This window comes from Centruroides vittatus, unplaced genomic scaffold (assembly GCF_030686945.1).
Source record: "Centruroides vittatus isolate TY-2023 unplaced genomic scaffold, ASM3068694v2 contig_3093, whole genome shotgun sequence".
Classification (NCBI taxonomy): Eukaryota; Metazoa; Arthropoda; class Arachnida; order Scorpiones; family Buthidae; genus Centruroides; species Centruroides vittatus.
The window spans coordinates 18,984-38,989 of NW_027121991.1; the positions used below are offsets into that span (position 1 = coordinate 18,984).

Genomic DNA, 20,006 nt, shown 5'->3' on the forward strand with positions numbered 1-20,006 from the left:
AAATTATAAATCTATCTTATTAAGTTTTTAAGATATTACCAGAAACATTAGAAAAAATCGGAAAATTATTTTTCCTGTTATTCAAGGGTCTATCGCATCTACGGAAAAAAGTTACATATGTAGGGTCAACTGCTATATACGGTTGGACGCGGGACATTGTGCAGAATCCGGTGACACCAAAATTATAAATCTATCTTATTAAGTTTTTAAGATATTACAAGAAACATTAGAAAAAATCGGAAAATTATTTTTCCTGTTATTCAAGGGTCTATCGCATCTACGAAAAAAAGTTACATATGTAGGGTCAACTGCTATATACGGTTGGACGCGGGACATTGTGCAGAATCCGGGACACAAAAATTATAATCTATCTTATTAAGTTTTTAAGATATTACCAGAAACATTAGAAAAAATCGGAAAATTATTTTTCCTGTTATTCAAGGGTCTATCGCATCTACGAAAAAAAGTTACATATGTAGGGTCAACTGCTATATACGGTTGGACGCGGGACATTGTGCAGAATCCGTGAACACTAAAATTATCAATCTATCTTATTAAGTTTTTAAGATATTACCAGAAACATTAGAAAAATCGGAAAATTTATTTTTCCTGTTATTCAAGGGTCTATCGCATCTACGAAAAAAAGTTACATATGTAGGGTCAACTGCTATATACGTTGGACGCGGGACATTGTGCAGAATCCGGCGACACCAAAATTATAAATCTATCTTATTAAGTTTTATGATATTACCAAAAACATTAGTAAAAAATCAAAAAATTATTTTTCTGTATTCAAGGGTCTATCGCATCTACGAAAAAAAGTTACATTGTAGAGTCAACTGCTATATACGGTGTTACGCGACAACGTTGTAGCCAGAATGTAACGACTATGACACAAAAATTATGAATTTATCTTATTAAGTTTTTAAGATATTACTAAAAACATTAGAAAAAGTCAGAAAATTATTTTGCCTGTTATTCAAGGGTCTGTCGCATCTACGAAAAAAGGTTACATTTGTAGGGTCAAACGTTATATACGGTTGGACGCGGGACGTTGCCACAGAATTCGGGTACATTAAAAATTATGAATCTTATCTTATTAAGTTTTTAAGATATTACCAGAAACATTAGAAAAAATCGGAACATTATTTTTCCTGTTATTCAAGGATCTATCGCATCTACGAGAAAAAAGTTACATTTGTAGGGTCAACTGCTATATACGGTTGGACGCGGGACATCGTGCAGAATCAGGCGACACCAATATTATGAATCTATCTTATTAAGTTTTTACGATATTACCAGAAACATGAGAAAAAATCGGAACATTATTTTTCTTGTTTTTTTGGAATCTATGTCATCTACGGAAAAAAGTTACATATGTAGGGTAAAATGCTATATACGGTTAGACGCGGAACGTTGTACAGAATTCGGAAACACCAAAACTATCATTCTATTTTATTAAGTTTTTACGATATTACCAGAAACATTAGAAAAAATCGGAAAATTATTTTTCCTGTTATTCAAGGGTCTATTTCATCTACGAAAAAAAATTACATATGTACGGTCAACTGCTATATACGGTTAGACGCGGGACATTGTGCAGAATCCGGGAACACCAAAATCATCAATCTATCTTATAAAGTTTTTAAGATATTACCAGAAACATTAGAAAAAATCAGAAATTTATTTTTTTTGTTATTCAAAGGTCTATCGCATCTACGAAAAAAAGTTACATATGTAGGGTCAACTGCTATATACGGTTGGACGCGGACATTGTGCAGAATCCGGCGACACCAAAATTATCAATCTATCTTATTAAGTTTTTAAGATATTACCAGAAACATTAGAAAAAATCGGAAAATTATTTTTCCTGTTATTCAAGGGTCTATCGCATCTACGAAAAAAAGTTACATATGTAGGGTCAACTGCTATATACGGTTGGACGCGGGACATTGTGCAGAATCCGGCGACACCAAAATTATCAATCTATCTTATTAAGTTTTTAAGATATTACAAGAAACATTAGAAAAAATCGGAAAATTATTTTTCCTGTTATTCAAGGGTCTATCGCATCTACGAAAAAAAGTTACATATGTAGGGTCAACTGCTATATACGGTTGGACGCGGGACATTGTGCAGAATCCGCCGACACCAAAATTATCAATCTATCTTATTAAGTTTTTAAGATATTACCAGAAACATTAGAAAAAATCGGAAAATTATTTTTCCTATTATTCAAGGGTCTATCGCATCTACGAAAAAAAGTTACATATGTAGGGTCAACTGCTATATACGGTTGGACGCGGGACATTGTGCAGAATCCGGCGACACAAAATTATGAATCTATCTTATTAAGTTTTTAAGATATTACCAGAAACATTAGAAAAAATCGGAAAATTATTTTTCCTGTTATTCAAGGGTCTATCGCATCTACGAAAAAAAGTTACATATGTAGGGTCAACTGCTATATACGGTTGGACGCGGGACATTGTGCAGAATCCGGGGACACTAAAATTATAAATCTATCTTATAAAGTTTTTAAGATATTACCAGAAACATTAGAAAAAATCTGAGAATTATTATTCCTGTTATTTAAGGGTCTATCGCATTTACGGAAAAAAGTTACATTTGTAGGGTGAAATGTTATATACGGTTAGACGCGGGACATTGTGCCGAATTTGTGGACACCAAAATAATGAATCTGTCTTATTAAGTTTTTAAGATATTTCCGGAAACATTAAAAAAAATCGGAAATTCATTTTTTAAAATTTTCAAAAGTCTATCGCATCTACGAAAAAAAGTTACATATGTCGGGTCAACTGCTATATATGGTTGGACGCGGGACGTTGTACAAAATTCGGGTGACACCAAAATTATAAATCTATCTTATTAAGTTTTTAAGATATTTCCAGAAACATTAGAAAAAATCGGAACATTATTTTTCCTGTTTTTTAAGGGTCTATCGCATCTACGGAAAAAAGTTACATTTGTAGGGTCAAACGTTATATACGGTTGGACGCGGGACGTTGTACAGAATCCGGCGACACCAAAATTATGAATCTATCTTATTAAGTTTTTACGATATTACCAAAAACATTAGTAAATATCGGAACATTATTTTTTTTGTTTTTCAAGAATCTATTGCATCTACGGAAGAAAGTTACATATGTAAGGTGAACTGCTATATACGGTTGGACGCGTGACATTGTGCAGAATCCGGAGACATAAAAATTATAAATCTATCTTATTAAGTTTTTACGATATTACCAGAAACATTAGAAAAAATCGGAAAATTATTTTTCCTGTTATTCAAGGGTCTATCGCATCTACGAAAAAAGTTACATATGTAGGGTCAACTGCTATATACGGTTGGACGCGGGACATTGTGCAGAATCCGGGTACACCAAAATTATGAATCTATCTTATTAAGTTTTCAAGATATTACCAGAAACATTAGAAAAAATCGGAAAATTATTTTTCCTGTTATTCAAGGGTCTATCGCATCTACGGAAAAAAGTTACATATGTAGGGTGAACTGCTATATACGGTTGGACGCGGGACATTGTGCAGAATCCGGAGACATAAAAATTATAAATCTATCTTATTAAGTTTTTACGATATTACCAGAAACATAAGAAAAAATCGTAACATTATTTTTCCTGTTTTTCAAGAATTTATGTCATCTACGGCAAAAAGTTACATATGTAGAATAAAATGCTATATACGGTTAGACGCGGGACGTTGTACAGAATTCGGAAACACTAAAACTATCATTCTATTTTATTAAGTTTTTAAGATATTACCAGAAACATTAGAAAGAAATCGAAAAATTATTTTTCCTGTTATTCAAGGGTCTATTGCATCTACGAAAAAAAGTTACATATGTAGGGTCAACTGCTATATACGGTTGGACGCGGGACATTGTGCAGAATCCGGGACACCAAAATTATGAATCTATCTTATTAAGTTTTTAAGATATTACCAGAAACATTAGAAAAAATCGGAAAATTATTTTTTCTGTTATTTAAGGGTCTATCGCATCTACGGAAAAAAGTTACATATGTAGGGTCAACTGCTATATACGGTTGGACGCGGGACATTGTGCAGAATTCGGAAACACCAAAACTATCATTCTATCTTATTAAGTTTTTAAGATATTACTAGAAACATTAGAAGAAATCGGAAAATCATTTTTCTCTGTTATTCAAAAGTCTATCGCATCTACGGAAGAAGGTTACATTTGTAGGGTCAAACGTTATATACGGTTGGTCGCGGGACGTTGTACAGAATCCGGCGACACCAAAATTATGAATTTATCTTATTAAGTTTTTACGATATTACCAGAAACATTAGAAAAAATCGGAACATTATTTTTCCTGTTTATCAAGAATCTATGTCATCTACGGCAAAAAGTTACATATGTAGGGTAAACTGCTATATACGTTTGGACGCGGGACGTTGTACAGAATTCGGAAACACCAAAACTATCATCCTATTTTATTAAGTTTTTAAGATATTACTAGAAACATTAGAAGAAATCGGAAAATTATTTTTCCTGTTATTTAAGGGTCTATCGCATCTACGGAAGAAGGTTACATTTGTAGGGTCAAACGTTATATACGGTTGGACGCGGGACGTTGTACAGAATCCGGCGACACCAAAATTATGAATCTATCTTATTAAGTTTTTACGATATTACCAGAAACATTAGAAAAAATCTGGAACATTATTTTTTCTGTTTATCAAGAATCTATGTCATCTACGGCAAAAAGTTACATATGTAGGGTAAACTGCTATATACGTTTGGACGCGGGACGTTGTACAGAATTCGGAAACACCAAAACTATCATCCTATTTTATTAAGTTTTTAAGATATTACTAGAAACATTAGAAGAAATCGGAAAATTATTTTTCCTGTTATTTAAGGGTCTATCGCATCTACGGAAAAAAGTTACATTTGTAGGGTCAAATGTTATATACGGTTGGACGCGGGACATTGTGCAAAATCTGGCGACACTAAAATTATAAATCTGTCTTATTAAGTTTTTAAGATATTACCAGAAACATTAGAAAAAATCGGAAAATTCATTTTTCTAATTTTCAAGAGTATATCGCATCTACGAAAAAAAGTTACATATGTCGGGTCAACTGCTATATACGGTTGGACGCGGGACGTTGTACAAAAGTCGGAGACACCAAAACTATCATTATATTTTATTAAGTTTTTAAGATATTACTAGAAACATTAGAAAGAAATCGAAAAATTATTTTTCCTGTTATTCAAGGGTCTATCGCATCTACGGAAAAAACTTACATATGTAGGGTAAATTCCTATATACCGTTGGACGCGGAACATATCATAGAATTCGGCGACACCAAAATTATGATCCTATCTTATCAAGTTTTCAAGGTATTACCACAAACAGTAAAAGATATCGAAAAATTATTTTTACTATTTTTCAGAGGTCTATCGCATCTACGGAAAAAACTTACATATGTAGGGTAAATTTCTATATACAGTTGGACGCGGGACATATCACAAAATCTGCAGACACTAAAATTATGATCTTATCTTATTAAGTTTTCAAGATATTACAACGAACATTGGAAAAAATCGAAAATTATTTTTACTATTTTTTAGAGGTCTATCGCATTTACGGAAAAAACTTACATATGTAGGGTAAATTCCTATACACAGTTGGACGCGGGATATATCACAAAATCTGCAAACATCAAAATTATGATCTTATCTTATTCAGTTTTAAAGATATTACAACGAAAACTGGAAAAAATTGAAAAATTATTTTTACTATTTTTCATAGGTCTATCGCATCTACCGAAAAAACTTATATATGTAGGGTGAATTCCTATATACAGCTTGGACGCGGGACATATCACAGAATCTGGGGACACCAAAATTATGATTATATTTTATTTAGTTTTTAAGATATTACAACGAACATTCGAATAAATTGCGAAATTATTTTTACTATTTTTCAGAAGTCTATCGCATCTACGAAAAAAACTTACATATGTAATGTAGAATTCCTATATACAGTTGGACGCAAGACATATCACAAAAAATTGTGACACCAAAATTATGATCCTACCTTATTTAGTTTTAAAGATATTACAACGAACATTGGAAAAAATTGAACAATTATTTTTACTATTTTTCATAGGTCTATCGCATCTACGAAAAAAACTTACATATGTAAGTAAATTCCTATATACAGTTGGACGCGGGACATATCACATAATTTGGGCACACCAAAATTATGATCCTACCTTATTCAGTTTTAAAGATATTACAACGAAACATTGGAAAAAATTGAAAAATTATTTTTACTATTTTTCATAGGTCTATCGCATCTACCGGAAAAACTGACATATGTAGAGTAAATTTCTATACACAGTTGGACGCGGGACATATCACAAAATCTGCAAACATCAAAATTATAATCTTATCTTATTATGTTTTCAAGATATTACAACGAACATTGGAAAAAATTGAAAAATTATTTTTACTGTTTTTTATAGGTTTATCGCATCTACGTAAAAAACTTACATATGTAGGGTAAATTCCTATATACAGTTAAACGCGGGACATATCACAGAATTTGGGGACACCATAAGTATGATTCTATTTTATTCAGTTTTGAAGATATTACAACGAAAACTAAAAAAAATTGAAAAATTATTTTTACTATTTTCCAGAGGTCTATCGCAACTACGGAAAAAACTTACATATGTATAATGAATTTTTATATAACGTTGGACGCGAGACATATCACAGAATCTGGGGACACTAAAATTATTATCCTATCTTATTAAGTTTTCAAGCTATCATCACAAACATTGGAAAAAATCGAAAAATTATTTATTCTATTTTTCAGAGGTCTATCGCATCTACGCAAAAAACTTACATATTTAAGGTAAATTTTTATACATTGTTGCACGAGGGACATATTACACAATCCGCCGAAATAAAAACTATGATTTTAATTTATTAAGTTTTTCAGATATTATAAATAAATCGTAAAATTATTTTACTATTTTTTAAAGGTCTATTGCGTCTACGGAAAAAACTTACATATGTAGACTAAATTCCTATATACCGTTGGACGCGGGACATATTACAGAATCTGGCGATTTTAAAATTATGACCCTATTTTATTAAGTTTTCAATATATTACTACAAACATTGGGAAAAATCAAAAAATTATTTGTCTTATGTTTCAAGAATTTATCGCATTTACGAAAAAACTTACATACCCTAACTGCGTATTAAATTTCAACTATCAACTCCTAACCGTTTAGACACGTCTCGATAATGTATATAAAAGCTTTAATTCTGTCTTTCTTTCATGTGGGGAAGAATTTCGAAAATACTTATTTTAGTTTGCGTCTGCTTAACATTTCCTAACTGCGTACCAAATGTCAACTTTCAAATCCTAACCGTTTCGGCACGTCTCGATAATGTATATAGAAGCTTTAATCCTGTCCCTCTTTCTTGTGAGGAATAATTTCGAAAAATCTTTTTTAGTGTGCGTTCTCTTAACATACCCTAACTGCGTACCAAATTTTAACTTTTAACTCTTAACTGTTTGGGCTTTGCGCTGATTATTATTATTGTTATTATTAACTCGTTTCGATTATATATATTGATAATAAAATTGTGCGCTTTACCATACTATCCGCCACGACAGTACAGAATTGCGGCTCCCATGCATTTTGCAAAACCTACATTTCGGCTCCAACTGAACTCTTGCTTGCCCACCCCTGGCATATATAATGCATCTCTTGTTATAAAAATGTCTAAATGCAGTTGCAACTAAAAGTTCATTTTGTTGAACCAAGAGGCTGATTCAGGGCGCGTTTGAAAACTGTAACCGGAGTTACCCGGTAACACTGGTTACAATTTCCAAACGCGCCACAATCTTTAATTTCATCAGTATAATAAGTTCTATTAATAGACTATAGTCAGAGCAAACTAGTATTAATTTTTAAAAAATAAATAAATGAATTTTATTCAATGAAATAATTATTATCCGAAATATTCTTTAATAATTAAATAACTTTAATGTAACATTTTGTTTCTTGTTAAATTTTGATTTCGTGCGCCTACACTGTATCTAAATTTTTTCAGTTTCGTTTAAACGCCGAAAATAACAAATACAACGAACGTAAAATCGGCAAGTTAGAAACGCCGTTGTAAGACGATTCTTCTGTTTCATTTAATTCTCTTATTTGTTCATCTTTTTCGATCTTTCTTTTCTTGCTTTCCGGCTCGCAATTTTCTACGTTATCAGCACTTCTCTTTCTGTTAATCGTTTCAACATCTGTCTTAATCTCTTCTGTTGTTACCATCTCTTTGTTTTCTTGGTAATTTGAACACTCGGGTCTTTCTGGTGTAACCAACGTTTCCGATTCTGTATTAATTATTATTCTCGCTCTTGCCCGAGTTTCTTCGTCCGGATTTAAGGAATAATTTTGATTTAAAACATTTCCAGATGTTGGCAAGGAACTTAGAAGAAACTTTTCTCTTTTGTATTTTTCCCATTCTCTTTTTGATTTTTCGATGTAAGGCTTTTTAGCTTCAAAATCCAGTTGTTTCCATTTTTTCGCTAATGTCTTTGCCGCTCTTGTCACTCGCCTTACTCCCGCGGCTCTAAGTTCCGGAAGATGGTCGACGTAATAATAAAGGAAGGAGGACATCGGTCGCTTGAGATGGCTCCTTCCTCCTATTTCTCTTGGCATGCTCGGTGACATCTTTATTGGCACACAAAAGCAAGTTTTGAGTTCACCGTCTTTCATATTTGCCTTTTAATTCTTGCCGAAATTTCTATTATTGTAAACAAAGAAATCTCTTACAATTAGGTAAATATTGTTACGTTTTAAGTAAAATACGTCGTTTTTGCTTATATTGTTTTCTTAAAATGGCTTGGAAAAAAGATTAGATGAGTGTATCGTTAAGAGCCATGCCAAAAATATTTAAAGTTTATTTCTTTCCTGATAATTTTGAAATGATGTGTGCGAGTTATGCCTTTTAGTTATTTAACACTGAGATATTAAAAAGCAATAGTGGGATGTACAGATGATTCCAGCATGTTTGTGATCACAGATTTGTATAAAATTTTCTTTTTTACAGTAATGCAAGGCCACGTATAAATGCACATCCAAGAAATCACAGAACTTTGGTGGACTCTTCTTTCTTACCATCCTATAGCCTGGATCTTATATTTTCTGATTTTTATCTCTTTGGTCTTCTGAAAGATGCAATCTGCAGAAAGAGATATTGCAGCAACCAGGAATTTATTGATGAAGTAAGAAGTTGGCTAAAATAAAGACCAGTAATGTGGCACTGTGAAGTCATACAGACTGTTACATCTAGATTGCATAAAGTCATTAACATGAATAGAGATTTTGTAAAAAAAGGTTTTTGTACTTAAGAATTGGGAAAGGGTCTAATGGATTACTTGCTATATGGTTTGCTGTGTTTGTGCTTCTCAAAAAATTTGGATATTTGTGCGAAAAATTGATTTTTACACTGTGAATTTTGTTTAATTTTTATGTCGGAAGTATATCGTGACAAGATACTGTCAAGTAAAATGACTTTTCTCTAATAACTTTTAAATTCTGATCGAAACACACCTTTTTCGCTTAACCGGGACTTTCGCTGCCGGATAACCGGATTTAGTGACGGCATCGAATGCGTATCCTGATTGTAAATATCATCCCCAAAATTCGTTGAGTCTGGACCATTTTTAACCGAGATATCGCTGTTTATTGGTGCTACTTTCGGTCGGCCATAAAACGCGGTTTTCTCGCTTCCGGCTAAATACTTTTAAATCATACTTAGGTATTTCTTTCTACACCCTTTAAGCATTCTCCCTGTAAATTTTCATTAATTTCCACTTATTAGAATTTAAATTATGGCCGTACATATATCGTGTTCTATTTCAACATCTCTACTGAACTTGGTCGTCATGGCAACGGTCATTCACATTTCTCTTCGACCATAAATTATTAAACGGCATATATTAGCTTTAGTTTTTAATTAACATTATTCATATTATATATTTTTGGAATCGGGAGGACCCAAGGATCCCATTTAGCTGGATTATAATAATATTGGATAATTATATAATCCATTAATTACAATTAATTGATTATTTTTAGGCCCCTGGAGTATTATATTCATACGTACGCATTTTAAATAGTTGAAAGGCTTATTTTTTAAATTCTTTTAATAATTGTGTATAGTATAATTATAATCTATTCATAATTTCGATTTTGTAATATTACTATTGTAATACTAAAGTATATTACTGGTTTACATGAAAACTATGGAATTTGCCAGAGATACATTCCGTGCTAAAGAGATTCTAAATAAAATAAAAGCATATGCTACTGCCAATCCAAATGGGAAATTCCATGTGTCAAAGCACATGAATTTCATACTTTATGAATTGAATACTATAATTGATTCTGCTGAAACTGCCTTTGACACTCTGTGCCATTCAGCGCATTTGAATGCATCTATACTTGGAAAAATAAATATGCGAGACCCTACAATAAGCATTGAAGCTGGTGATTCTGATAACACACAATGTGTTATTCTGAACAGAATTGACGGGGCACAACATGCTATCCAGGACAGGCTGGACAAAATGGAAGGGAATCTTATTCGAATTGCCTTCGATGGAAATCCAGCTGAAATGCATAGGGATATTTCGAAAACACTTAGTGAAATTGGACATAAATTGAACTCAACCATAAACGGACATAGTGCAGTGATGAAAAAGTTAACAGAGATGGAGGATAGGAAAAATACCGAAATTGATGACGGGATCACTCGGATAGCAAGTGACTCGCACATTGACATTGTCCAAGGGGTCATGGACAAGGTTTCAACAAGCTTGAAACATTTACTGACTGCTGGGCCTATGACGTAAATTGTTAACAATCAAAGAAATATACTAAACACAATTGACAAACTCAGGGCCGGCCTTCTCGATAAAGGGGCCCGGGTGCAAGAAACTATTTGGGCCCAAATGTTTTTCTAAAATAAAAAAATTTACAAACACGAACATATATTAATGCATGTTTATTTAAAGCGTGATTTTGTTCTTGCTAATACATTAATTACTTCAGAAAAATTACTAAAATTACTGCATTCTTGATAATGTTGGGGCCCCCTCAATCGCGGGGCCCCGGTGCGTAGCATCCGCCGCACCCCCCCGATGGCCGGCCCTGGACAAACTGCATGCTCACAACACTTTACCTAAAACCTATAGTGAAGCACTCCTGACAGGGCTACATAACACTACTAAAAACGCCGTAAAGATAATGGCGCGAACACTGAAATTTTGCTCTTATACAGCACTGATAGGGAAAGAAGCTGTAACAAACTGCGCCAAACTCTATATGAAAGAGTTAAACCTGTCCAACTCGGAATAGGAATTGACAAAATCAGAAACATCAGTGGTGGGGGTGTTGCTATCGAGATGAGTAATTCAGAGGAAGTTCATAAGCTAGAGCAGTGCATACGCAAAAAAGTTTCTAAACTATTGCTTAGAAAACCCAAAAACAGACTCCCACATCTCGCAATCTTTTCTGTCCCTGCTCAGATTACCCGGGAGGAGCTACTTACATTCTTGTACCGGCAAAATGACTACATATGTGACAATTACAGTAATAAGAAATTTCATGCGTCCTGCACTATTAAGTTTCAAATGGGCAGAAAAAATAAGCAATTTTACAACTGGGTCATACAGGTTGCGCCCGGCCTGCGGAAACTTCTCTTAACCATGGAAAAGGTCTCGTTGCAATAGTCTAAATGCAAAGTAACGGACTTTTGTCCCGTATTGCAATGCTTCCGGTGCTGTCGATTTGGACACTCCACGAGATCGTGTAGCCAGGAGATACCTACTTGTAGCCATTGTTCGGGTCAGCATACCTTTAAGGAGTGCAGTCACAGAGATAAACTTGCAATTTGTTGCAACTGTAAACATGAAGGATATACATTTACAGCGCACAATGCAAGAGATAACCAATGCCCTGTTTTTCTAAGGATTAAGACCAAATTGATTAAGCGAACTGACTATGGCACATAACATACACGAAATAAGTATTCTGCAATATAACACGGGACGAAGAATAGCTGCAACCTCTTTGTTAGCCTCTTTCATTAATGATCATGACTTTGTTCTTCTTCAAGAACCATATTGTATAAAATTTAAACTAGCCTGTCTTCCCTCCTCATGTGTAATGCTGACTGGTACTGAGGAATACTTTTGGGCTGCCTCTGTTGCTCCACAAACAGACCTTTCAATGCTACACCACAGTAATATCAGTAACGAACATGTCTGTTGTACTGAAATTCTTGTTGACGGACACCGTTATATTATTATAAATATATACTGCCCAAATGATAGTGATTTTGATGAATATTTACATAATCTACAGAATATTATGGACGCTTTCTCTAATGTTTTCTTTCATATTGGCAGGGGATGTTAACGCACACTTGGTTGGAGGATACTGGATGATTCTCTGGATGATCATGCTGTGATCTCGTTTAAGATCAAACACCATAATGCAACTAACTTACGGCAACCCCGCCCTAAATACAACTTAAAAAGAGCAGATTGGGACGGTTTATAAACACATCTAGATTTACTTCTTCAGCTGGGTGATCATACTGACACTGTGCTGACTAGAAAACTGAATAACTCTATTAGAGTTATCGAAGAGGCCTGCAGGAAATTTATCCCTAAATATAGGAATAACAAAACTTCAGTTCCATGGTGGAATAGCGATCTGACATCTTTGAGAGCTACTAATGTTCGGTTAAGGAAAAATTTTCAGAATTGTCATACAAAGCCACTTCGCACTAATCTAAAAAAAATTTGTAGAACATCTTCAGAAATATAAATTGGCAATAAAACAGGCTAAGCTACGCTCTTGGAAGGAGATTTGTGCTGCAGCAAATTTCAATCCATGGGGATTTATTACAAGCTATTGCACTAAAAAATTGAACCATCGACAAATCTTACATTCGACACATGCTGGTCAGAATTTTATCGAGGCTGCCAACAAAAAAATGGACACCTTCTGCATTCCAGATCCTGAGTCGCAGGACACTGACAATCAACGGGAAACTAGGGCAAATATTCACAATGAAATTTATACACCGAATACTCCTCAGTTTACAACGGAGAAAATTGCCTGGGCTTTCGCTAATCTTAACATTAGGAAAGCAGCAGGACATAATGATATCTTGCCAGAACTGGCAGAAGTTTTCAAGATATTACAACGAACATTGGAAAAAATTGAAAAATTATTTTTACTATTTTTTATAGGTCTATCGCATCTACGGAAATAACTTATATATGTAGGGTGAATTCCTATATACAGTTAAAAACGGGACATATCACAGAATCTGGGGACACCAAAATTATGATCCTACCTTATTCAGTTTTAAAGATATTACAACGAAAACTGAAAAAAATTGAAAAATTATTTTTACTATTTTTCATAGGTCTATCGCATCTACGAAAAAAACTTACATATGTAGGGTAAATTCCTATATACAGTTAGACGCGGGACATATCACAAATCTGGGGACACAAAAATTATGATTCTATCTTATTAAGTTTTTAAGATATTACAACGAACATTGGAAAAAATTGAAAAATTATTTTTACTATTTTTTCATAGGTTTATCGCATCTACGTAAAAAACTTACATATGTAGGTCAAATTCCTATATACAGTTGGACGCGGGACATGTCACATAATTTGGGGACACCAAAATTATGATTCTACCTTATTCAGTTTTGAAGATATTACAACAAACATTGGAAAAAATTAGAAAATTATTTTTACTATTTTCCAGAGGTCTATCGCATCTACGGAAAAAACTTACATATGTACGGTAAATTCCTATATACAGTTAAACGCGGGACATATCACAGAATTTGGGGACACCATAAGTATGATTCTATTTTATTCAGTTTTGAAGATATTACAACGAAAAATAAAAAAATTGAAAAATTATTTTTACTATTTTCCAGAGGTCTATCGCATCTACGGAAAAAACTTCTATATGTAGGGTGAATTCCTATATACGGTTGGAGGCGGAACATATCAAAGAATTTGGGGACACCGAAATTATGATTATATCTTGTTAAGTTTTTAAGATATTACAACGAACATTGAAAAAAATTGAAATATTATTTTTACTATTTTTCATAGGTTTATCGCATCTACGTAAAAAACTTACATATGTAGGGTAAATTCCTATATACAGTTGGACGCGGGACATATCACAGAATTTGGGGACACCAAAATTATGATCCTATTTTATTCAGTTTTAAGATATTACAACGAAAACTAGAAAAAATCGAAAAATTATTATTCCTATTTTTCAGAGGTCTATCGCATCTACGGAAAAAACTTACATATGTAGAGTAACTTCCTGTATACCGTTGTACGCGGGACTTATTACAGAATCCGGCGACACGAAAATTATTTTCTTATCTTTATAAGTTTTTAAGATATTACCACAAACATTGAAAAATATCGAAAAATTATTTTCACTATTTTTCAAGAAGTCTATCGCATCTACGAAAAAAATTTACATAGGTACGGTAAATTCCTATATACAGTTGGACGCGGGACATATCACAGAATCTGGGGACACCAAAATTATGATTCTATCTTATTAAGTTTTTAAGATATTACAACGAACATTGGAAAAAATCGGAAAATTATTTTTCCTATTTTCAAGGTCTATCGCATCTACGAAAAAAACTTACATATGTAGGGTAAATTCCTATATACAGTTAGACGCGGGACATATCACAAATCTGCGGACACTAAAATTATGATCTTATCTTATTAAGTTTTCAAGATATTACAACGAAGATTGGAAAAAATTAAAAATTATTTTTACTATTTTCCATAGGTCTATCGCATCTACGGAAAAAACTTACATATGTAGGTGAATTCCTATATACAGTTGGACGCGGGACATATCACAGAATCTGGCGACACCAAAATTATGATTATATCTTATTTAGTTTTTAAGATATTACCACAAACATTGGTAAAAATCGAAAAATTATTTTTTCTATTTTTCAGAGGTCGATCGCATCTACGCAAAAAACTTACATATTTAAGGTAAATTTTTATACATTGTTGCACGAGGGACATATTACAGAATTCGCCGAAATTAAAACTATGATCCTATTTTATTAAGTTTTTCAGATATTATAAATAAATCGTAAAATTATTTTACTATTTTTCAAAGGTCTATCGCGTTTACGGAAAAAACTTACATATGTTTGGAAACTTCCTATACATTTTTGGACGCGGGACATATTTCAGAATCCGGCGACACCAAAATTATGATCCTATCTTATTAAGTTTTTAAGATATTACAACAAACATTGGAGAAAATCGAAAAATTTTTTTCTTATTTTTCAAAGGTCTATCGCATCTACGGAAAAGACTTACATATGTAGACTAAATTCCTATATACCGTTGGACGCGGGACATATTACAGAATCTGGCGATATTAAAATTATGATCCTATTTTATTAAGTTTTCAATATATCACTGCAAACATTGGGAAAAATCAAAAAATTATTTGTCTTATGTTTCAAGAGTTTATTGCATCTACGAAAAAACTTACATACCTTAACTGCGTATTAAATTTCAACTATTAACTCCTAACCGTTTAGACACGTCTCAATAATGTATATAAAAGCTTTAATTCTGTCTTTCTTTCATGTGGGGAAGAATTTCGAAAATACTTATTTTAGTTTGCGTCTGCTTAACATTTCCTAACTGCGTACCAAATGTCAACTTTCAACTCCTAACCGTTTCAGGCACGTCTCGATAATGTATATAGAAGCTTTAATCTGTCCCTCTTTCTTGTGAGGAATAATTCGAAAAATCCTTTTTTAGTATGCGTTCTCTTAACATACCCTAACTGCGTACCAAATTTTAACTTTTAATTTCTAACCGTTTAGGCACGTCTCGATAATGTATATAGAAGCTTTAATTCTGTCATTTTTTCCGTGGGGAAGAATTTAAAAAATTTTTTTTAGTTTGCGTCCTCTTAACATACTCTAACTTCGTACCAAATGTCAATTTTAACTCTTAACCGTTTAGGCACGTCTCGATAATGTATATAGAAGCTTTAATCCTGTCCCTCTTTCTTGTGAGGAATAATTTCGAAAAATTTTTTTTTAGTGTGCGTTCTCTTAACATACCCTAACTGCGTACCACATTTCAACTTTTAACTCTTAACCGTTTGGGCTCTGCGCTGATTATTATTATTATTATTATCAACTCGTTTCGATTATATATATTGATAATAAAATTGTGCGCTTTACCATACTATCCGCCACGACAGTACAGAATTGCGGCTCCCATGCATTTTGCAAAACCTACATTTCGGCTCCAACTGAACTCTTGCTTGCCCACCCCTGGCATATATAATGCATCTCTTGTTATAAAAATGTCTAAATGCAGTTGCAACTAAAAGTTCATTTTGTTGAACCAGGAGGCTGATTCAGGGCGCGTTTGAAAACTGTAACCGGAGTTACCCGGTAACACTGGTTACAATTTCCAAACGCGCCACAATCTTTAATTTCATCAGTATAATAAGTTTTATTAATAGACTATAGTCAGAGCAAACTAGTATTAATTTTTAAAAAATAAATAAATGAATTTTATTCAATGAAATAATTATTATCCGAAATATTCTTTAATAATTAAATAACTTTAATGTAACATTTTGTTTTTTGTTAAATTTTGATTTCGTGTGCCCTCACTGTATCTAAGTTTTTTCAGTTTCGTTTAAACGCCGAAAATAACAAATACAACGAACGTAAAATCGGCAAGTTAGAAACGCCGTTGTAAGACGATTCTTCTGTTTCATTTAATTCTCTTATTTGTTCATCTTTTTCGATCTTTCTTTTCTTGCTTTCCGGCTCGCAATTTTCTACGTTATCAGCACTTCTCTTTCTGTTAATCGTTTCAACATCTGTCTTAATCTCTTCTGTTGTTACCATCTCTTTGTTTTCTTGGTAATTTGAACACTCGGGTCTTTCTGGTGTAACCAACGTTTCCGATTCTGTATTAATTATTATTCTCGCTCTTGCCCGAGTTTCTTCGTCCGGATTTAAGGAATAATTTTGATTTAAAACATTTCCAGATGTTGGCAAGGAACTTAGAAGAAACTTTTCTCTTTTGTATTTTTCCCATTCTCTTTTTGATTTTTCGATGTAAGGCTTTTTAGCTTCAAAATCCAGTTGTTTCCATTTTTTCGCTAATGTCTTTGCCGCTCTTGTCACTCGCCTTACTCCCGCGGCTCTAAGTTCCGGAAGATGGTCGACGTAATAATAAAGGAAGGAGGACATCGGTCGCTTGAGATGGCTCCTTCCTCCTATTTCTCTTGGCATGCTCGGTGACATCTTTATTGGCACACAAAAGCAAGTTTTGAGTTCACCGTCTTTCATATTTGCCTTTTAATTCTTGCCGAAATTTCTATTATTGTAAACAAAGAAATCTCTTACAATTAGGTAAATATTGTTACGTTTTAAGTAAAATACGTCGTTTTTGCTTATATTGTTTTCTTAAAATGGCTTGGAAAAAAGATTAGATGAGTGTATCGTTAAGAGCCATGCCAAAAATATTTAAAGTTTATTTCTTTCCTGATAATTTTGAAATGATGTGTGCGAGTTATGCCTTTTAGTTATTTAACACTGAAATATTAAAAAGCAATAGTGAGATGTACAGATGATTCCAGCATGTTTGTGATCACAGATTTGAATAAAATATTTTTTTTTACAGTAATGCAAGGCCACGTATAAATGCACATCCAAGAAATCACAGAACTTTGGTGGACTCTTCTTTATCACCATCCTATAGCCTGGATCTTATATCTTCTGATTCTTATCTCTTTGGTCATCTGAAAGATGCAATCTGCAGAAAGAGATATTGCAGCAACCAGGAATTTATTGATGAAGTAAGAAGTTGGCTAAAATAAAGACCAGTAATGTTGCACTGTGAAGTCATACAGACTGTTACATCTAGATTGCATAAAATCATTAACATGAATAGAGATTTTGTAAAAAAAAGTTTTTGTACTTAAGAATTGGGAAAGGGTCTAATGGATTACTTGCTATATGGTTTGCTGTGTTTCTCGAACTCAGATTTTAACTTTTCGATGTTCTATCGAGTCTACAATAAAATTTACATATATAATATATATACCTTTGTACGGTTTAACGCAGGCTGTTGTCCTAAACTCGGAATATACAAAATTATAAATCTGGATTAGTAAGTTTTCGAAATATTACGAAAAGTATCAGAAAAAGTCAAAAAACTCGAGTTTCAACTTTTCGATGTTCTATCGCGTCTACAATAAAAATTTACATATATAGTATAAATACCTTTAAAACGGTTTAACGCAGGCTGTTGTTCTAAACTCAGAAATACAAAATTATAAATCTCTATTAGTAAGTTTTCGAAATATTACGAGAAGTATCAGAAAAAGTCAAAAAACTCGAGTTTTAACTTTTCGATGTTCTATCGCGTCTACAATGAAAATTTACATATATATAAAATAAATACCTCGGTACGGTTTAACGCAGGTTGTTGTTCTAAACTCAAGGAATACCAAAATTATAGATCTGGATTAGTAAGTTTTCGAAATATTACGAGAAGTATCAGAAAAAGTCAAAAACTCGAGTTTCAACTTTTCGATGTTCTATCGCGTCTACAATTAAAATTTACATATATAAAATAAATACCTTAGAAGGTTTAACGCGGGTTGTTTTTCTAACCAGGAATTATAAAATTATAGATCTGGATTAGTAAGTTTTCAAAATATTACGAGAAGTATCAGAAAAAGTCGAAAAACTCGAGTTTCAACTTTTCGATGTTCTATCGCGTCTACAATTAAAATTTACATATATAAAATAAATATCTCGAAAAGTTTAACGCGGGTTGTTTTTCTAAACCAGGAATTACCAAAATTATAGATCTGGATTAGTAAGTTTTCAAAATATTACGAGAAGTATCAGAAAAAGTCAAAAAACTCGAGTTTCAACTTTTCGATGTTCTATCGCGTCTACAATGAAAATTTACATATATAAAATAAATACCTCGAAAAGGTTTAACGCGGGTTGTTTTTCTAAACCAGGAATTACCAAAATTATAGATCTGGATTAGTAAGTTTTCAAAATATTACGAGAAGTATCAGAAAAAGTCGAAAAACTCGAGTTTCAACTTTTCGATGTTCTATCGCGTCTACAATGAAAATTTACATATATAAATTAAATACCTTAATAAGGTTTAACGCAGGTTGTTTTTCTAAACCAGAATATACCAAATTATAGATCTGGATTAGTAAGTTTTCAAAATATTACGAGAAGTATCAGAAAAAGTCGAAAAACTCGAGTTTCAACTTTTCGATGTTCTATCGCGTCTACAATTAAAATTTACATATATAAAATAAATACCTCGAAAAGGTTTAACGCGGGTTGTTTTTCTAAACCAGGAATTACCAAAATTATAGATCTGGATTAGTAAGTTTTCAAAATATTACGAGAAGTATCAGAAAAAGTCGAAAAACTCGAGTTTCAACTTTTCGATGTTCTATCGCGTCTACAATTAAAATTTACATATATAAAATAAATACCTCGATAAGGTTTAACGCGAGGTTGTTTTTCTAAACCAGGAAATACCAAAATTATAGATCTGGATTAGTAAGTTTTCAAAATATTACGAGAAGTATCAGAAAAAGTCGAAAAACTCGAGTTTTAACTTTTCGATGTTCTATCGCGTCTACAATTAAAATTTACATATATAAAATAAATACCTCAGGAAGTTTAACGCGGTTGTTTTTCTAAACCAGGAATTATTAAAATTATAGATTTGGATTAGTAAGTTTTCAAAATATTACGAGAAGTATCAAAAAAAGTC

General features: G+C 32.8%; 2 protein-coding genes across 2 annotated transcripts; both read right to left on the bottom strand.

Annotated features, from left to right (window-relative positions):
* Window positions 1-8,145: 8,145 nt before the first annotated feature.
* On the bottom strand, window positions 8,146-8,772 carry LOC136973158 (transcription factor A, mitochondrial-like). The gene has a single exon (XM_067267858.1). It carries the CDS (start codon window positions 8,770-8,772, stop codon window positions 8,146-8,148), a length of 627 nt encoding a protein of 208 aa, XP_067123959.1.
* Window positions 8,773-16,864: 8,092 nt separating this feature from the next.
* LOC136973154 (transcription factor A, mitochondrial-like) lies at window positions 16,865-17,491 on the bottom strand. The gene has a single exon (XM_067267853.1). The coding sequence runs from the start codon at window positions 17,489-17,491 to the stop codon at window positions 16,865-16,867; it is 627 nt and encodes a 208-aa protein (XP_067123954.1).
* Between the last annotated feature and the right edge of the window lie 2,515 nt (window positions 17,492-20,006).